General features: G+C 34.7%; 1 protein-coding gene across 2 annotated transcripts in view; it reads left to right on the top strand.

The window, feature by feature from the left end:
• Nucleotides 1–22,008, top strand: part of LOC106464572 (breast cancer anti-estrogen resistance protein 1-like) — a 63,889-nt gene that overhangs the window by 28,284 nt on the left and 13,597 nt on the right. For both annotated transcript variants that reach the window (XM_013924722.2, XM_022392311.1), the window contains exon 2: nucleotides 12,766–13,086. In XM_013924722.2, the coding sequence (XP_013780176.1) occupies nucleotides 12,766–13,086 (321 nt within the window). The remainder of the gene's footprint in view (nucleotides 1–12,765; nucleotides 13,087–22,008) is intronic.

The following is a 22,008-nucleotide window of genomic DNA, read 5'->3' as shown; positions in this document are numbered from 1 at the left end:
AAATTAAACCTTATTTTCAATAAGCAATCCTGAAAAATATTTGGGGGTGCTTAACTTTTTTCCAGGTGTATATATATAATTTTTTCAATATGTTTTTGTAAATAATGATCTATTTTAACTATGTTATGAAATGAATTTCGCGTAAAGCTGCTCAAGAGCAATTTGTGTTAGCCGTCCCTAATTTTGAACTGTTAGACAAAAGGGAAGATAACTAGTCAGCACCCACCGCCAACTATCCAATTACTATCCAATACTTCGATTTAACCGCCACTCTTATAACTTGTCCACGGTCCCAAAGTCCGGGGCGTTTTTTGTTTCTATAGTAACTGGCCGCGAACCACGGAATATCGGATCCATAGTTCTTACGATAACCACTAGGAAGCGCTCGTACATATTGTTGTTAATGGTATATAGCATAAAGTTTCTAAATTTCTGGTATTCAGTAAATACTTTTTACCTCTTTTGGTGCTATTTATGAGTGTTTTGGCACATTTTTCGTAAAACTGATAGTTGACACTATACAACTATTGATTGGTTATGAGGCAACAAATAATCACTAGCCCGAAATCACCAGTCAGCATTTTTTTTTACCCCTAATTGGCCCGTTGTGTAATACCAAATAATATATTAGGCATAGTACTATAATATTTTTTACAACACCTAAATTAATTTAAGTTACTATATTTAATCAAAACCAGTATAGTTTAAAAAAAAAAAGATGGGTCCAAAGAAAAAAGAAAAAATTGCGACGGAAAAACGCGAAATAAAAGTTTGCGGCAAAAATGAGAAACTATTGATGATGAAAATTTTATGCAAACTATTGTGATCAAGCATTCAAAACTTTACAACATTTGTATAGTGTGTATATCTACTACAATAAATCGCATGGGCTGCTGTTTTTGTCGGTGCGTAGCTAAACCTATTTTCTCATTCTAGCCGCAAACTTTTATTTCGCGTTTTTCCGTCGCAATTCTGTTTGTGTTTTTTGCTGCACCTTTTTTTCACCACTGTGCTGTTTTTGATTAGATATTACTCCGTTATTGTACAGTAGGTACAAATAACCACAAAGGACATAAATGTGATACTCAGATATAGTTTGGAATAATTAGCATCAAGCACCTATTAAGTTTGGAGACATTATAATTACATGTGGGTTTCTTCAATAACGTTTAGTTTATATCTTTCAGTCGCTTTATTTTTGTCCACACCTTTTTTCAGCTAAGTTGTTTTTCAGTAGATATCATGTTCCTTGTATAGTAGATAAAGTGATATTATAAAATATACTAGCTGTATGCCAGAAACGAAGGCAATTACGTAGCGGGAAGCATTTTTATTAGTTTAAAGTGTGGTGCAAAGTAGTACGCAAAAATCGTGTGAAATTTTTTATACGGTGGTAGTTTTGAGATCATAACTGCCGGATTTATAAAATTCAAAACGGTCCACTTTTAAGAATACCCTAATGTGTATTAGAAATTTCAGTGCTTTCGATTTAGCCAATTTTTCTCCATGGGAGGCTGATAATGTACAAGGTTTTAGTGTAACTTTTGCCCATATCTCTGAGAATACTTGAGATACTACAACTAAATTTGCTGTTGAGCTAGGGGAACATATATGCCAGCTATGTACCAAATTTGAGAGAAATCGATTAACAGAAGGTTTTTGTTTTTCACTGGTGCGAAGAAGGAGAAAACGAAGAAAGTCCGGCTAAGTTTGGCCTGCTGTAAAACGATAAGAGTTAAAGCAATTTCTTTGACATTTGGTATGTAAGGTAATGAGGCCTGGGAGACCTACCATACAAAAAATAGGTGGGTTTTGATTAATGTGGGCGATTATACGGATTGTTGAAAAACCAATGTTTGCCGCATTCCTGTTAATAACACAATGGTTGTCGTGCTGTTTAGTTGTTTTTTGTTGTTTTTTTTATTGTGAGTAAAACAGGAATCAAAACTCGCGTACATGCAATAAAATATTCTGTGTACTAATCATTCCCATGTCAAGCAGGGGAATTAATTCAGTTGAGGGCAGTGACAGTGGATGGATCGATGTGTAACGCAGCGGAGGAATTAAAAAAGCAAATTTTAAATAAAGGCTTGGTGCTTAGGCCACTGGACTTGAAATCTGCGGGCCGTGGGATCGAAACCATGCACTGAAAATAATGTAATGTAATGGTCAGTTCTACTATTCGTTGGTAAAGAGTAACCCAAGAATGGGTGCCGCCGACTGGTTGTCTTCTCTGTGGTTGGCCGTGCAAAATTGGGGACGGCGGCAGACAGCCTTAGCAACTTTGCCATAAAAAAACTTGACCGGAAATTTAAAATATTATTTCCAATGTTTTTTTTTATCCAAATGTACCGTCCAAAACACTATAATTTCTGAACTGAACATTTTGTTTGTTACCATACGTCAAGTTGGTTGTATGCCGAATGGATTTCAGAATAATATTTCCCTAACAAATTCAAGAAAGGAAGACACTCGGCAGTATCAAATTATGCAACATTTTAGTTCTTGACACTCGAAATCAAGGAGAAAGGACACATTTTGTAACTCAAAATTTTTAAATAACAATAATTGTTCAATAACACATCTTCCTAGCTAGAGAACAGTAAAAAACAAGCACAGTTAATATTTATTTTTAATGCAACCGCTATTTTACTAAAGCACATTGCTGCCAATAAAAACGTATTATTGTATTATTAAGCAAACTGCATGAATAACAGTCAATTAAAGGCGCTTTTTTATTACGCGATAATATAATAGTCATGAAAGTGTGTGTAGTCCTAACTCCGAATCGATGCCGGTTGCAGGTTTTCAATGTATTACTGTTTAACAGTTTAAAAATGTTAGAATAATGTGAATTAATCTTTATGAAAGTAGTTTTTGCAACATTGGTAACCTCTCGGTTAAGTTGGTCGAGATTTTCTGCTGATAACCAAACAAAGTTAGTGAAGATTTACTTTAAATAAGCGGTGTTATCCGTTACATTGTACCATTTTTTTTATATTTAATTCGAGCTTCCAAAACCTTTTTTTTGGGGGGGGGGGTCTGTTTATTTCATTAACTTTTAATCTAAAGGTGGCGGTCTTAAAATTTAAGAATTTTGGTAGCTTGTTTGTTTGTTTGTAATTGAGCACAAAGCTACCCAAAGGACTATCTGTGCTCTGCCCACCACGAATATCCAAACCCTGTTTCTAGCGTTGTAAATCCGCAGACATGCCGCTGTGTTGCATTTAGCTTACGTTTATATAACTTAAGTTTTTTCACATTTTCGAAATCTCTTGATTATCTCTTTACCCTGTCTTTCATGGATGACACATTATTAAAAGAATTGAAGCAATATAAAGAAACCCAAAAAGTTGTTGGAAGTTGAAATTAAATATAAAGAAAAAATGTTCCAGATTGGAAAAACTACTAGATCTGGTTTGATTCTCTACTTCGTAACAAGTTATAAACGAATTTATTTAATGTGTCCCTTAAGTAGCAAAAGGTTATTACACAGGTGGTTACTGAAATGTAATGATGGTTAAGGCTTCCTTGATACTAAAATGCTATACAAATATAGAAATGTTTTCTGCGTCGCATTTAGTGTATGATATATCAGTATGTAGTGTATACGATTTCTGTAAGTTGTTTACTGTTATTAAAGCACAAAGCTGCACAATGGGCTATCTCTGCTGTGCCCAACACATGTATCGAAACCCGGTTTTTAGCGTTATAAGTCTTCGGACGTACCGCTGAGCTACTGGGATGTAATATGGGTAAGAATGTTTATAATTTCAGCACGTAGTTTATGCGTGGTTTACGTTTTTAAGTTATATCCCTAGCGGCGCCAAATAGAATATTAAAAATTGTTTTATGTAATTATTGTCATTATTGTACGTTGCTTAACTTCTGTGAGATTCGGGCACACTCACGTGGAAAGCGTTAGTTAGTCCTTGTTCTATAACTTTGTAACCTCTATCTACTCTACGCTTGCGTGCGATTTTCAGCAAAGCGGCGTTGTTAATGACAGGTGCGTGCTTCTTAAAATATTAACCTAGGTTTATAGAAAAACAAACAAACAAACATCGGAATTGTTTCATATCATTGTTTCTTCAATCATCTGAGCGGGAAAACACTGGTTGACGTGATAATTTCAATCTTATTCAAAATTGTTTAATTGTGATCCTTAACACCCTTGCTAAAAATTTGCATGCTAACTACCGAAACCAACCTAAGAGCACTATTTGTGTAACATTAAGATTATTTGAAAACTTTCTTACATAGAATTTAAATACGTGCTTATCAATAACAGGATAGAAATAAAAGAAGTATAATTAATAATTAATATTATTAATGAAAGTAAAGGTAGTTGGGTACACACTGGTATGCACAGACGTATTTGAAAGTTAATAAATTATTTAGCTAAGCTTTTATTCTTGTTATATTCATAAATTCTTTACAAGTTGAAACGCCGTGTGTTACGTAAGTAATACCGACATATCGGTAGAGTTTAAACACTTGTTACCTTCTCTTTTTACAAGTAAAAACACGACGTGTTACTTAACAAAGAATACTGACAAATTAGTAGAGTTTTAATGCTTGTTACTTTCTCATTTTACAAGTAGAAACGCCATGTGTTACATGATAAGGTATAATCCGCAAATTCAGTAGAGTTTAAACGTTTATTAACGATTAACGCCAAGGCACTTCCGTTCTTGTAGCGAGTATATTGTGAATCTTCATCCAGAGTTGGTAAGTCCCTATCATACTTGTTTACAGTCTTATTATGTTACTAAACACATATGTTCATTTGATACATATAATTTGTGTACGTATTCTGTACTGTTACTGATGTTAGTATGAGGACAATTTTTGAAAGCAAATATATCAAATACATAGAGGAGCTTACGATTAATGTTTATATTGAAATAGATATTTAGGATTAAATAGTTTTTTCAAGTGAAGGATTAAATAACAAAGTTGCTGAATTCTAAGATTGTTTATCAATATAGATGCCCTAGATGTAATCGAGAATTAGAGCCCACTTAATTTAAATTTATAAAGCAGTCAAGTATAAGACGTACTGAATGAATGTCATAAACCGCCAAATCAGTATTATTTTAATATCGTTGCAAAGGCTAATGAGAAATGACTGTTAAGAATCAATGAAATACTATTAATAAATAAAATTAAAGCGTAATTCAATGAAACGAATAATCACATTGAGCTACTTTTAACATTATAGATGTCGCCACTTGTCTTTTCCATGTTGAAATGCTTGCTTTCATGTACAAAGTTAAAATGGTTTTATTTACACACACGAGCTACAGATTCATAACTTGTAACCTAATTCCAGTATTCATAACTGAAATTAATAGGTGTGGACCCATTTGAAGACTCAAGTTTCAGGGTTTTATTGCAAATAAACGTTAATGAAAATATACTTAAACACTTATCAAACAAGTGTTATCAGTATAATTTGTTATAAAAGCTGTGATTCTGGAAAAGAATCCGCCTCATTAAAAACGTTGTTGAACCAGTTAAACTTTAAGCCTCAAAGATGAATTACAGAATATTTTTACGACAAAAAAGATAAAAATGTGTGTAAAAATAATAAAGTTAGTATATAAGAGCAAAGTTCTTTGAAAACAATAAAATAGCATTAAAATGTATTGTGTGAACAGGTTTATTTCACGGGTCATATTCTTAGTGTTATTATATGCTTCAGATTTTCCAGTTTCTCAACCTTTTTACCTACTTGTTAGGTAGAATGATCATGCTTATAACGTATATCTGCTCCTCTCAATTTATGACTTGTATTGCATAATCAACTCCTGTTAAACTTTTAATACAGAATTTTACCGAGATTTGACAGCACATGCGCCAGCGTTTGACCAGACAATACACACGCAGCCGTTGTGTACAGCCACCTAGCTCTCAGATTTCATAAAATGAAATAGCCACCACCCCCCACATCACAGTGGCTCAGTCGTAAGTGTGAAGGCTTATAATGATAACCGGGTTTCTATACCCGGGGTGGAAACAACACACATAAACCATTGTGTAGCTTTGTGCTTAACTAAAAAACAAATTAAAGTTAAATAATACGTTTACGAATATCTCTAAAGTGTGTTTCCCTCCTTACATTTAAGGAATATATAAAACTAGAAGTCTTAACATATGAATGGTGTGTTTTTTATATGTTAACCACTACAAGTAATATTAAGAAAAACTGGAGGATCTTTTAATGCTGCTTTTGCTCAAGACCCTCATGTCAATTAACCATTTTTTGACCATTTGTTTCAATAATTAGCTATTGTTTTTAGTTGTTATAAAGAAAAAAAGCTTCCCATCCTCATCACCGTTTTTCAAAAAGATAGTATCTGTAAATCGAAATTTTAACTTAACAGGGTTTCACAGTAGTTTACATATAACGTGGATATCAGAGTAAAATATACTATGTTGGCTAGAGTGTTTATATACGTGAACATGTGTTTGTCTGGTTGAAGAGCCTATGTGTTTGGAACCAGTATAAAGATGTTAACCAAAATTCTTCATCTGCAGCAGGCCTATAGTCCATAGTCAACGACGAGGCTAGAGATGATAAGCCAGTCTTATTGTAGTCAAAATCAAACATCGTACTTTTTAGATATATATATATTTGCTAGCGGCTGGACGATAAATGTTGTAAGAGTTCATGGTCACCATAGAATCGTGCTCCGGAGCACTTTGGATCAGTGTATGTGTTATATGAGTGACAGTTAAATCCCACTATTCCATTAGAGTACCCTAAGATAGAGGGCGATGGTTGCTTTTGACTGATTACCAAGTGCAGTTAGCTCTTGTGTAACTTTGCGCGAATATTCGAAACATACACATAAACTTAACATATTGAATCACGTTTTTTACGAACTATAACTTGTGCTTATGATACTATTTTTTGTGGTCATTTTTAAACAATGGCTGTATTATAATTCAGAGAGGATAATCAAAATAAACATATTCATGTTTATGATGTCCTTTAGACCATTATGAATGGCTAATGGTTCCCAATGACTCAGCCGTAAGCTTTAAACATAAAACTTGTTTAAGAATAAATTTACATAAATCTCATGTCAAAAATGCAAATTATTGCCAATTACCTATTATTAAAAGACATTAATAAGTGTATTATGGAAAAAATAGCATACTTTCTAAGAACATTAATTTTTTTTAATATTCTTGTGAAAAATGAGTTTATTTTATGAAAAGTATTTCGTTAATAAATTTAAAATCGCGTTTAAAATATTATATAAGTTAATATACAGAGGGAGCTTAACACATGTATAAAACTTTTAAGTTCAAAACGAGGGAAGTATTTTTCATTATTAAATAGGCCATATCAGAAAGTGTTTTACTTTGGAAACTGAAGAATAATCTTGAAGATACGAAACCGGTATTTGTGATTTTATCTATTTATTTATTTGAAATTAATGATAAGAAAAAGTTGTAAAACACTTGAAACGTTTTTTTCTTGTTTCATTTTATCAGTCACAAATATATTTGGTTTCTGGTATTGGTAAACATATATAGGTGTGTATTACTATTAGGACTTGCTGGCGACCGTTTCTCACCTCATGAATTAGGGGATGATGGGTAATGCTATCATAGACGATACCAAGCTGTTTCCAGAGAAAATCAGTCAAGTAATGCAAAAGGCCTAATTCATTATATTGCTTTTTTTTTGTTGTGACAGGCACTAAGTACCACCTTTACAAGAAGTTCGATACACATTCCAAAGATGATGGCTATAAGCATGCGCCCCCTTTTGTTGTCAAATTTAAGAATAGTATAGACTTGAACTCTCGTTGTGCATTTGGTGATTTTGTGTTCCAAAACTATCCGAGGTATAGGCTTTTTACTATAGTTGTTTTCACTGAAAGTTAGAAGTATTAAACCTATAGACTTTAAACGAGTACAAAGAGGTCACGTGGTCGGTCAAATTGGCCAAGCTCTTGTTGAGAAAATTCATGTGAGAAATCTGTATACTAACATGCAAATGATTATGCAGCAACCCACCACCAATAGGAGTGCAACACTACCCTTATCGTAACTAGCACTCTCTCTCATTTTTCAGCTCTTAATCACTTTGAGATTGAGTAGATCAAGCCAAACCACACTGGAAGTGAGGAGGATGGGTGGGAAATGTGAACAGTTACCCCAAAGACTAGCTGAAGTCAACGAAAGTAATTTTATTGCATCTTCGTACACATTAAATTGGGTGACGTTAACAGACCTAACATATTTGTTGTAATCAAATGTGTTTTTTCATTTCTTGTACTTTACTGGGTATGTACTTACTGATTGATGTAGTTTCAGGTTTAGCAATTTGTAAACGTCTTAAAGGGTTTACATTACCGTGTTCTACAACACTCCTGATTGCAACATTTTGTCCTGAGCTGTGCTGTTTTGAGATGTCCTTTTCTGTTATCTAATGTGTCTTAATTACTTTCAGCACTTAGTGATAACCGCCCTATTTTTAGGTAAGTATTTAAGCTTTTCAAATTTAGTTATGGAGATTTTGGGATTCTCAGATTACCATAGCTGATTTTTTATACTCAATAACTTGAATAAGGCAGTAAAATTTCATCACTTTCGCGTGATCACTAAACCTTTCGTACGATAAGGTTAGTCACGGAGACATCTCTTCACTCGGCTATCATTTAAACGCGTTTATTCTCAGTTAATTATTAGAGCATTCACGCTCTTGGGTATATAATGAAGAATCACTAGCCTCGGGAGTTGTTATGTATTTCTACCTTCATGTAGACATTGAATTATGCTTGCTTTAAGGCAACCATTGAGTCTTTCTGCCATCAGATAAGACATATTCAATTTTGTAATTGTCACTGAAATAACTTTACTCTCACTCTCAGGCGGTCAGTGAGGCGTTCTTACCCTCAGCCTATGAAGCCTTTCTTTGCTCTTCAACATTAGTTGTAACTTTCTTACTCTCATTTATTAAAGAACTTCAACGTTTACAAAGTTCTCTACCCTCAAGATTGTAATTAAAGGATTCCTACCCATAACAGATTAATGAATCATTCCCACTTTTGTATTATTCAACAGAGCCTTACTACATTCATGTGAGTAATAAAATATTTATTCTGTTCAGGTAGCCATTGAATTATTGTTAATTTTAGGTTGTAAAAAACTGTAATTGGTGAATTGTGAAAAATAAATGCAATGATCACTTAACTGTGAGAATATGAAAGTACATATAGTTATTAGTGTAGTGTAAGAGTAGAAACACAATGATCACAAAACTGCGTGAACAGAAAAACAACTAATCACTAGATTGTGAGAACTGGAAGGCAATGTTCGCTGAACTCCGAATTTGTGTAATGTTAGTGGCCTTATTTTGTGTTCTTTTAACCGAATTCTAGAAATTCTTTAGTGGTGTACACAGGGATGAAGTTAGCTTTTTTAATTTCCAAGATAAGTTTGGAATCAGTATTATTTTCCAGTTTACTAACATTAATTGGTAGAATTATAGTGATGAACATTTATTTTTGGAAGCAAAACTTATATAAGGCTACTGTTTTGCATGTGTATTTTGTGCATTATCAATCAGAAAAAACAACAACTATAAAGCAACCTGTGTATGTTTGTAGTCATAATTTAAATCCATGACGTATCAACGCAGATTAAAGGTAAATTTTGTAGTTTTCTCCCGAGGTTTCTTTATTTTCTAAACATACATAATGAAGTAATTAATAAAAGCCATAACATTAGATAGCTAGATAAATTTTTTGTTAGAGCATATTATGTTTAATTTATCTGCAATAATAATATTTAATATTTGATGAATTTAGAAACAGCTGCTTGGTAAATCATTCCCAGCATAACAATAATTCACCTTTTTTATGCTGGTGGAACGAATGACGGTCCCCGACTTAGAATTGCAGAGGCCTATCCTTCACCAAAGTCCCGACAATCAATATAGATGTCCAAGACCTAGTAATAAAAAGAGAGAGAGGCGTTACTCGTATGCTATATCACAAGAGCAGTGTATTGATCTAAGAGTATGGCAAGTCAAGCCTCAATGTCGCCAGTAGGCTAGTCACGTCATTTTTTTACTTGAGTTGTGGTTGTTTCAGTAAAGTGTCAACTTCGACTGTGTACCCTAACTAGTTCCGAGATATATAGCACTTAAGAGTGGGTGTAGTGCTGGAAGGTATTAACACTGTCTATAGGTACCCTGTTTATACACCACCTACTGAAATAAAATTCAAATGATGGTTATCGTGTATAACATAAGAAAGACGCATGTGAGAATGTTTATACTTTTGACATGGCACATGATTGGGGTTAAGATAAAAGTGGTTAGTGAGTTTACATAACTATTTTTATAATGCCATATCTGCTGAAGCAGTTTTTGGTTTGGATTAAGGTTAGTATTATTGTGTACTTCGAATTGAAAAACTTTAAAAGTTTTCTTTTCTTATTTAAACCTCTATTGTGGTATGTTGTTGTCTTATATTGAACCAGCAGCGAATAAGGGATTTTCTCCAAACTGGCAATGCTTACAATTTTCAAAGCCTTTCAAACACCAAAGTAAAAACTCCTACGTGTTAGTTCAAATTGACTGGAGTTTTGTTAGTATCGTCTCAGTGTCTATATGCAAATATACAAACAGGAAATTACATAAAAATTTCACCTAATTCATGAACACAGAAAGGAATTGACCTCAGAGCTTATACTTGATGACGAGCTGGCTTAACCACACAGCAGATATATTCGCCTGAGGCAATATATTTTAAGAGGGCGCAATATTTTATCTTTATTGTGACAATGAACCCCTTGTTAGTTTCTTGTGAATTAATTACATGGTGGCGACGCTTTGTCTCCTACTCTCCAACACAGGAGCAATACTAACCAATAGCTTTATGCTATAACCTTTAGCTGTCGTAGATGAAACAAAACAAAAACCGCATATAAAATTTACGTAACTTTACATTCAACTTCTTGAGAAAAGCCTCAACTGCCTTATTTACATAAAACCCAGAATGTACAACAATCTAACGGTCAGCTTTAAAAACAGGAACACCTAACCATACTTATTTAATCATAGGGTTAAGGAGTTAGAACGTAAAGGCATAGATTTGTTGATCCGCCCTTGCTTGTTGATCAGTTCTAAGAACTTAAGAGTGAAAGCAAAGAACATATGTGATAAGATGGCGAGTTACAATTACTTGCTTTTTAAGCCTAAAAGGAAGTGATTTATAAGTTGTGAAATACGCGCTGAAAATCTTGACCTGCGCGACACACAAGAATATGGCGAGTTAAATACATTAACTGAGAAGCGAAAATATAGGGCCCACCAGTATGTAAATGAGGTAGATGTTCTTATTTTCACGATGTAAATGGAGTAGATGATGTTATTGTTGAGGATCTAGATAGAATATATGATGCTATTCTTGAGGATATAGATGGAGCAGATGGTGTTATTCTTGAGGATGTAGATGCAGTAGATGAGGTTATTCTTCAAAGAATTTAATGATTTACTGGTTTCATGTGAGATTCTTAGCAAACGGCACGAACATAAGTAACTGGAAGTCAATACTGTTCGTATTATTTAATCTAGTAATTTGTAGATTATATGATGCTAGCTAGAGTACTCGTCTACCACCATATCCAGGCTATCTGCTGTACAGGCTAGTTATTTCATAGCTTGTCATTAATACACCAAAATGAGTTGCTTCCACTTGTATCTGGGATTGTCTGGTTTCCAAGAGCTGCCACCACTTGTATGTGTGTTTATCTGGTTTCCATGAGCCACCGCCACTTATCTCTGGGATTTTTTAGATTTCCAAGAGATACCATCACTTGTCTCTGGGTTTTTAGATTTCCAAGAGATGCCATCACTTGTTTTTGGGTTTGTCAGGTTTCCAAGAGATACCACCACTTGTCTCTGGGTTTGTCAGGTTTCCAAGAGATACCACCACTTGTCTCTGGGTTTGTCAGGTTTCCAAGAGATACCACCACTTGTCTCTGGGTTTGTCAGGTTTCCAAGAGATACCACCACTTGTCTCTGGGTTTGTCAGGTTTCCAAGAGCTGCCACCACTCGTCTCTGGGTTTGTCTGGTTTCCAAGAGCTACCACCACTCGTCTCTGGGTTTGTCTGGTTTCCAAGAGCTACCACCACTTGTCTCTGAGTTTGTCAGGTTTCCAAGAGCTACCACCACTTGTCTCTGGGTTTGTCAGGTTTCCAAGAGATACCACCACTCGTCTCTGGGTTTATCTGGTTTCAAAGAGCTGCCACCACTCGTCTCTGGGTTTGGCTGGTTTCCAGTAGTTACCACCACTCGTCTCTGGGTTTGTCTGGTTTCCAGTAGTTACCACCACTCGTCTCTGGGTTTGTCTGGTTTCCAAGAGCTACCACCACTTTTCTCTGGGTTTCTCTTGTTTTGTTACCGATATCCTAGTTTTATTTGTCTGCCCTTTATGTGCAAGATTTCTTACTTTTGGTCTATTTGTTTAAATATCACCCAAGGTAAAAGAAGATGTTGTTGCGGTGCGCTCATGTTTTTCTCTTAATCATATGTTAAAATTAGCATAATTGTTCTGTTCTAGAAAGAGAGATAGCTCAACCTTATTCATGTTTGGTTGAGTTTAACCTGAGTCACATCATCTTGTTGGGTTCATAGTAAATAGAAATAACATTTTTAGTTGGGTATATTTATTTGTTTTACAGTTCAATAACCAATTTTAATTGAGATGTGATTATATTTTTATGAATTTCAGAACTGCTTGGCCAAAGCTCTTTACGACAATATAGCGGAAGCACCAGACGAAATAGCCTTCCGGAAAGGAGCCGTGCTAACAGTGTTGGAGCAGAATACCCAGGGCCTAGAAGGATGGTGGTTATGCTCACTGCGGGGTCGACAGGGGATTGCTCCAGGAAACCGTTTACGCATACTCCCTGGAATGTACGATCCTTCCGGAATGGGTTTTGCAGGGGATGGTACTGCTATGCCGGAAAACGCATCTACTTTACCAGGAACATTTCCAGGCCCAGGGATAAGGCATTCCAGACGGCGTAGCTGGCATGTAAACCCTAATAAGGTAAGAATCATTCCTCTTGCTCTTTGTATATATCATTCTAAGTACATCAAAGTATTCTGTCACTTGATATGTTCCATATAAATATCAATGGATGTTCTATTTCATTTTCTTAGTGTATTGTTTGGTTACTTCCGACGTGAAACGAAAGAAGAGCGAGTGAAATATGTACACTTACAAAATTCAAGTACCTCAGTGAATTAATCATTATTTATGCTCATTTTTGTTGTTGTTGTGACGACCTGAACTTTGCACAAATGTATTGTAAGTTGAAATGCATTCACGAATTTTGATGATTTTTTTGGCTCTTTAAAGATTAGTAACTGTTTTACTTTGTTTCTTTTTTTTAAAGAAAAGTCGAAGCCCATTTCGCCAATGGTTTTTGTTGTTGTTATTATTAATTTGTAGATCATAGAAGAATACCATACTCTTGTCCTTTAATTATATACAAAATCAAGCGTTTTTTTTCGCTGTATTATGTATTGTAATGGCTTGATACAAAGAGGGCTTGTGAGGTCTGTAACTACGCCTGAGCACGGATGACTCGAATTTGTTTTGTGAAAAAAAAAAGTGTGTATATGTTGTTTTTTTATATTCTACTGTATAAAGACACTTTGTTTAGGTTCACAGTTATGCTATTTCAGTGTATAAAGCGGCTTTGTGTAGATTTATAATCATTGTTTTTACTGTATAGGCTAGCAACTGTGGTCCAATCTGTCGCGTGCCAGAAACATTCAAATTTTACTGGGTTAATATTTGTTGGCCATAATTGATGTAGCTTCTTCTTCATCGAGATTCGGTCCATGTTTTGGACCAGGGAGGACAAGGTTCAGCGTTGACCTATTCCTCCCTCTCAGGAATTGTTATATTGTATGCACCGTTACTGAATCCTAGGTAATAACACTTGTTACTTTGTTGTTGCATTACTCACAGTATGTTACATTTTTTCAATTGTCGGCATTTTTAATTAACCTACCCTTTTCGTGCCATGTCCAGTTCATTGGGTAATACTAACTCGTAAGTTTTCACTAGCTTCTCTTATGCATGATCGCAATATTAGACCGTGTTCACAATACAGTTCCACTTAGTAGTCATTACCAGATTACATTGTAAATTGGTGTTAAAATCATCGTAAAGATGAAATTAAGGTAAAAGAAAACGGGTTGTAGTATCGAAATACTATATACCTGATTCTCCTATAGTGTGTATATTTCACACATAAGCAAAATTAAAAAAATCCCAAGATCTGATAGGGAACGCAGCTTGTCAACATTACCCACCGCCAACTCTTGGACTACTCTTTATCAGTGAATAATGGGATTGGCTGTCACATCATTACACCCCACAGCTGAAATGACGAATACGTTGGGAAACGAGTTTCGATCCCGCGACCCGCAGATTGCGAGTCGAGCGCTCTAACCACTAGGCTGTGCCTGGCTCTTGTTGGAGTGGATTCAAACAAAACGTTACAAATGAAATATTAAATTACAATAAAAACAAAAAAAAACAGCCTCATTTATATTAAGATGGCACAGGCAAGAGGCTCAATGATTCTCATCTGATAGACCTAAACATTTAACACACTTTTATTCCTTTCTGTTCAGGCTTAACGTAGTTAAAAAGAAGTGTGCTGACTATTATCTAATCAAGTTTAAAACTGTTTAGTAATGTGACAAGTTTTAACATTTATCAGAAGCTTGTTAATTCTCTTCAGTTTTTGGGTAAAACTCGTGCATATAATACCAACAGTTAGTTGATATTAGATACTCTAATGTCCAATAAACAACAACAAACTTTGAATAAGACTCCTTTAGTAAGAAGACCAAGAATCCCTCGTTAACACCACTCTACTTAGAAGATTGAGAACATAACACCGTGTCAAGTTCCGGGTATTTTACTATTGCATTTAGATCGTTATAATTCAAGTATCGGATAGCACCAACAATTCTTGTGTATAAAACTATTGGATCAATAACAACAACAATCACTGTAATATTAACAATTCTTGAGTATATTTATTATATTAAGAATATCAACCAATTCTTGGGTAACACTACTGTAATATTAACAATTCTTGAGTGTATTTATTATATTAAGAATACCAACCAATTCTTGGGTAACACTACTGTAATATTAACAATTCTTCAGTGTATTTATTATATTAAGAATACCAACCAATTCTTGGGTAACACTACTGTAATATTAACAATTCTTCAGTGTATTTATTATATTAAGAATACCAACAAATTATTGGGTAACACTACTGTAATAATAACAATTCTTGAGTATATTTATTATATTAAGAATACTAACAAATTCTTGGGTAACACTACTGTAATAATAGCAATCCTTAAGAATATTTATTATATAAAGAACACCAAAAATTTGTGGGTAACACTACTGTAACAATAGCAACCTTCCAGTACATTTATTATATTAAGTACACCAAAAATTCTTGGGTAGCACTAGCAATCTTCAAATATATTTATTATGCAAAGAACACTAACAGTTTTTGGGTAACACTACTGTAACAATATCATCAGCAACTTCAGGTACTGTAACATTAACAATCTCTAAATATATTTATTATATTAAGAACACCAACAATTCTTGGGTAAAACTACTGTAACAATAAAATCAACAACTTTGGGTACTGTAACATTAACAATCTCTAAATATATTTATTATATTAAGAACACCAACAATTCTTGGGCAAAACTACTGTAACAATAAAATCAACAACTTCAGGTAGTGTAACATTAACAATCCTTAAATTTATTATATTAAGAACACCAATAATTCTAGTGTAACACTACTGTAATATTAAGAAATCTGGGGTAACACTACTGTACCAATAACATAAACAATCCCTGAGTAACAGTATTGTATCAATAACTCCAAACCTTATGTAGCACAACTGTATTTAGAACAACAATAATCCCTGTTTAATATCCTTCTGTTGTGAATAATCATAAGGCAAGCACTCCTTTTCTTATTGTTTTAGTAATCTTCCCAGAACTACACGACTACTGTGTCGTACTCTCATAATGTAAATATTCTGACTTGGTGTGCACCTATTTCGAAACTGCAGTTTATTGCCTAGTCACAACCGTATTTCTCGTGTACATAAAAATAATAAAATCAATTGTGCGCGCATTTCTCTCGTAACGATAACCGACAACAATATATTACTTCTCTACTATTAAGAAGTTACATTCGTGTGTACTTACTTTTTCTATGACGTAAGCCAACCCTAAATTGGCGTGTGTAATGCTAACTAGGTTTTGTGTATCTCACGCAACGGTAGGGTATTGCAGTTGGTGAACTACTGTTGTGTGTACGGGCGAAAATATCGTTAACTGATGAAACAGTGCATTCGAATATAAATATAACTAGAAAGATAATAAAAGTATACTTATACTGTTTCCTATGTTGATTTTTAGTTTCGCTCTAAGTAGATAGTTTGCTGTAACCAGGAGTTACTATTAATTGTAATGAGTTTTATATATATACACACTTAGTTTGCCGTCTAACCGTACGCTTGTCAACACTGTGTGTGCATTTCTACTTTAACCTTCGTTGACCCTGTGCGACTGTTGTTTGTCTCTGTCGTAGCTATGGTTGATGCACCGCCACCCTCTTAACGTAAGCGACTGCAGATCGATGAACGTCATACAGACCTACGTCTGTAAGCGGACACTTACTACAATAGAAGCAAGCATACTTGTTAGTCTCAGTGATGCTTTGAACTCCCAGTAGGTGGCTGAATTTGATATGTTAAACATTGAAAGTTTGGAAGCTATTTTAATTCTCATAATAATCCAATAGCAGTCCAGATCTCAGACAAACCGACATTTAGGGTTAAGAGCTTTTCACTTGTCTTGTACGTCGTTAAAACAGTGAGATAAAGAGTAGTGTTTGTAGAGGATGCTGGCATAACATACAAGAGAGATTTTTATAAATGTGATGAAATGAATGCATTCTATAAATATTCTAAACAAGTAATACTCTTAGCATATATTATCCACGTCATTTTAGGCTTTACAGTTAAAGCTTAAGGTGTGGGAAATTGTGGAGTTAACGTGGGTTGTGAGGTGATAAAAGACAGGGAACTCAAGTAAGCTTAACCAGAAAGTTGGGGTTGATAAGGTCATGACACATTATAACTATTATGCCATCTGGTGTTTGTCTATATAAATTATAGGGGTTAACAAATGCAATGTAATTTTTTGTCTGCACATATCCCCCGCTTTACTTTTCTGTTTGTACTCTAGATAGCCTTCACGAAAAATGGTCAGTGTTTGAAAAAACAAACACAAAACTTTGTGTTTTAGTCTTTAACAGCGGCATCTTGCGGTGAAAAGTAAAACTATATAGCCTTTCATTTAACATTTAATTGTACTCTTACACTAGTAATTAACTAGTTTAAACTTGTATACTTTTCTGATCTAAACAGAAAAAAGTCCTTAGTTATAAACTGTCTGTCATTGAAACATTGACTTCAAGGAAAGGCATGTACTTCCGTTTGTCCGTCTATTTGATCCTGGTATATTTACTCGTAAGGTGGGATGCTTTCCCGGTATGTTTTACTTTTACTTAATAGTGAACCTTATTGTATTTGACAATTCTGTTAGTTTCTGTGGTTTTGCACTGTCATACTGATCTATGATAAAGTTCAAACTTCAGATTCATTCAGTGTTATCAGTTTTCAGCAATCGAATCCCGTCACTTTCAGTCGTGGGGACGTTATAATGTGACGGTCAATCCCACTGTTCGTTGGAAAAGAATAGTCCAAGTATTAGAGGTGGGTGATGTTGACTAGCTGCCATCCCTCTAGTCTATCACTTCTAAATTAGGGATGATTTGTGCAAACAGCCAGCCCTCGAGTAGTTTTGCGCGAAATTCAGACAAACAAATAAAACCTATTATAACCAGGACACTTTACAAATCGTTTCCTCACTAACTCTGTCGCTGTTTATATAACCTGTTTTTTATGCTTATGTGACATTTGAATATGTTTCTAAAGCCTATGTTTCTGTATTATATAATTTTTTAGATACATATTTCCCCAATTACTTACGTGCAATAAAAATCTCTGTATCGTATTACTATTGTGTCTACTGTAAAATACAACTGACAGGACTTCTATCCTGTCTCTTAATATTTCTATACCTCTTCAGCTGTGTTATCCTTTTTCGCTGGTATTGCTTGGTGTGTGCGTTTATTTAATGTATTAATGGGTTTAGAATGAGCTATAAATGATTTTTTTATATTTAAATTTAAAACTTATTAACCAGGCTAATTTGAGAACTATGCAGTGAATGCGGTAACTTACTACCCTATGGGTGGTGTTTTTTATTGATAAATATTTATGTATATGTTATACCTGTTAGAGGTATGTACATTAAATTAATACATTAAGCCTCTGTTCGCCGATGGGTTAGGGGACTTATAATTCTACATTCCGACGCTCGATTCCCCGCTGTGAACAGAGCGCAGATAGCTCATTATATAGCTTTAAGCTAAACCAACAACTTAAGCCTTCTGACAATATATCCTCCATTTCGTTGTAGATTTTTCTCACAATATATTATAAGAATACTCAGTATTTGTCTGTTCTGAAAAATGCGCGCGCACCTTACTATCTAAATGTGCATGCACGCGCACTTCATTTCAACGCACTTTAGTAAATGTTTGACTTCAAGTGTTTCTAGCATTAAAAAAAAAGATAAAACTATTCATGATTTTACCTGGTACAAGAATATGTTTGGCCCTCCGCTGGCTCAGCAGTGAGTGAGGGATTATATTATTAAATATTCAGTTTGTATACCCGCTTAACAAACAACAAACTAAACGTCTGACTAAAGCTAGCATGATTTTTGTATGTCAGTTTTTAGTAATTTATCTCATTAAGCATATACTTAAAAAACTAGGGATAAACCATTATGTTCAAATTGAGCAATATTAAAAAATATTCCAAATTTTTGTTTTTGAAATAACTGGGTGGGTAACGCATTCGGATGGTTGTTAGAAGGCCTGGAAATTTTACAATATTAGATAGGATTACCAAGTTTCAAGACTGAAAAACTGGGGCATTTTTTTTCTTACGGGGTTGCGCTGTAACAGCTATGAAATAGTTTTAAGTTACAATAACACGCTTTTTACCATTTGCTAAATAATCGTATCTTAAAACCATAAACAAACAAAATTTGTTAAAAGCTTATCTAATTAAAATAACAATAAACTGGAAAACGTTCCTAAATGGTTTTGAACATACTCAAAAGAAAAATGTTGTGTCTTTATTTTATTTTTCGTAGCTGGGCAGGTATTCAAATTTCAATTACTGAAACTGCCCAATAACAGGTTAGGTTGGGAAAACATGTCAGACAGGGAGGGAACACTGTACTGTGAAATCTTTCTTTGTCAGGTGATTCTCCACGTAAAATTTATATCAGCCACGTATAATAACAAACCATAAATATCAACTTCACATTGAGGTACAGAGAAACTGGGACAATAAAATACTTTTACGGTTTCTGATCGAGACAAAAAAAAAGTCTAAAAACTTGGACGTCAGGTAACCTTAATTTTGAACCCCCTCTTAACACCGTCCATATTGAATTCATTTGTCTGGTTTTCTTGTATATAGTTTCCTTGCCCAAGCTTTTCTTGTTCTGTTATTATTTCAACACAATACAAGCAGTCTTTATGTAAACAGATGAACAATGAGTGTATTCCCATTGAACCACTTATTTAACGTTTGTTTGTTTCTGAATTTCGCGCAAAGCTACACGAGGGCTATCTGCGCTAGCCGTCTCTACTTTAGCAGTGTAAGACTAGAGGGAAGGCAGCTAGTTATCACCACCCACCGCCAACTCTTGGGCTACTCTTTTACCAACGAATAGTGGGATTGACCGTCACATTATAACGCCCCCACGGCTGAAAGGGCGAGCATGTTTGGTGTGACAGGGATTCGAACCGCGACCCTCAGATTGCGAGTCGAGTGCCTTAACCACCTGGCCATGCCGGGCCCTTATTTAACGTGTCGACGTACGTATGTACAGAAAGCACATGATACTGATTACTGTAATCGTGTTATACGGTTTAGGGTATGGCATAAATGGCCGACTTCTTGACGTAGAAGTATAAGAACATGAGTTGTTTTAATAAAGGTACTCTTTGCACTATTCCAAGTCTTGTATCATGTACGTAGTAAAATTTAATTCAGGTATTTATTATAGCCTAATAATATACAGCTAGATTTCCTACAATTTTATGGTTTAATAATAGGTACTGGGGGAATTATCTGGGGTGCAAAGTATGTAGAAAAAAGGTTTGCTTGTTGTTAAAGTCGGTGGAAGAAAAGCAAACCGAGTATACGTTAATGCCACAATAAACCGCTTACCTTGTTAGTTCGAGCTTGCTTTGTAATCTGCTAAAAGATGGTAAGTTTAACTTAATTAATTTGAAAGTATGAATGTTTTCTCAGTTTGAGCCTTTAATTATGCTATACGCAAAACATTTTATTAGAATAAGAGATTTGCCCCAATTTATCATTGTAGACTACAGAATTAAAAGGTTATTCCTAAAATGTAAAGTAAGCGTAGCATATTGGTTAGCGATGTTTAGAAATTCGGCAGTTAAGCCACAAAAAAACACAAACGTCGTTTGATAAATATATTTTTCAGTATAAGATGATTAGTTCCAATTCCTCAAGCCTACTGTATTAGAGATGAACGTTACTCTACATAGAGCAGGAAGAATATAAAGACGTATGATAACATGTTATTGATATATTAGCTATTTTATCAAACATTCGATAAGCTTTTCCGTAATATAACTTAATTTTATCACACGAATGGCCTGGCGATAACAATTGAATATACGCATGAAGAGGGTTAATCACAGTTAACAGAAACGACTGGTATACAATGATGTATTGGTGTGAGCCAGCAGATTCGAATCGTGGCGACAAGGACGGCATGTGTATGACTCGAATATTTGATTAATTCACAATTATTCGGCATTAATGAAACCAATGAATAAACTTAGGGCTAGAAGAATATGTCACAGATTTTTCCAGGGAAGGATATTTGCATAGGAGATTGAATGATGAAGAGTCAAGATACAGCATTTCGAAGAAAGAAATCTTCAGTGCTCTCTTTGGAAGCGAAAAAGCTCTTTCATCAGAACGCTTAGTTCAACAATTGACTCCGAAACCACGCCTCCACCCAAAGTCAATTCGGAGCAACACCCTTATCGAATGGCTGTAGTTACTAAAGAGAACCCTTCGACTCAAACATTCATTGCAATGAAGTTGGGCATATTTGTTGGTACCTTTCGTAATAGACAATGATTTAATGTTGACGAAGGCTCATGGGCCATAGCTTCATAAACTTCCAGCCACGCCTCGAAATCAACGAATGGCTGACTTAACTTGAATCACAGCAATCGTTTCAGCCATATACCTGTCAAGTCCCCGATGCAACGCTAGTGAACTTTTGTGCTTCAGTTTAGCCTACTTGAACGTTGTGTTAGAAGCTCTCAGTTCCACGTCTGTTGAACATTTGTCAATATATGTGGTCTAAGATTGACCTAGCTGTCCCTCGCAGAAGCTTGTTACAGTGGAAGTTATGATGTTGGTTAATGGTGCGTATTTATGGCTCTTACTCTGAGCACAATAAAGATAGAAGAAGTTTCAAGGGTAGCGTGGATCAGGAACATTGTTATTATAAACTGCGATTAAACTCAAATATAGTTTCCTATTAATAGCTCATTATAATAATAGTTTATTGTATCTTTGTGTCATTCAACACTCTCTTAAACAAATTAAACGTTGTTCAAAACACGTAAATTTTATACATGAAGAATTCATTCTGTTCGCAGAAAAACTTTAAATAGAACATACTGTAGTTATTTTGTTGT

This window comes from Limulus polyphemus, unplaced genomic scaffold, assembly GCF_000517525.1.
Source record: "Limulus polyphemus unplaced genomic scaffold, Limulus_polyphemus-2.1.2 Scaffold1691, whole genome shotgun sequence".
Classification (NCBI taxonomy): domain Eukaryota; kingdom Metazoa; phylum Arthropoda; class Merostomata; order Xiphosura; family Limulidae; genus Limulus; species Limulus polyphemus.
Note: the sequence above shows the minus strand (reverse complement) of the source record. Positions and strands in the feature narration are given on the sequence as shown.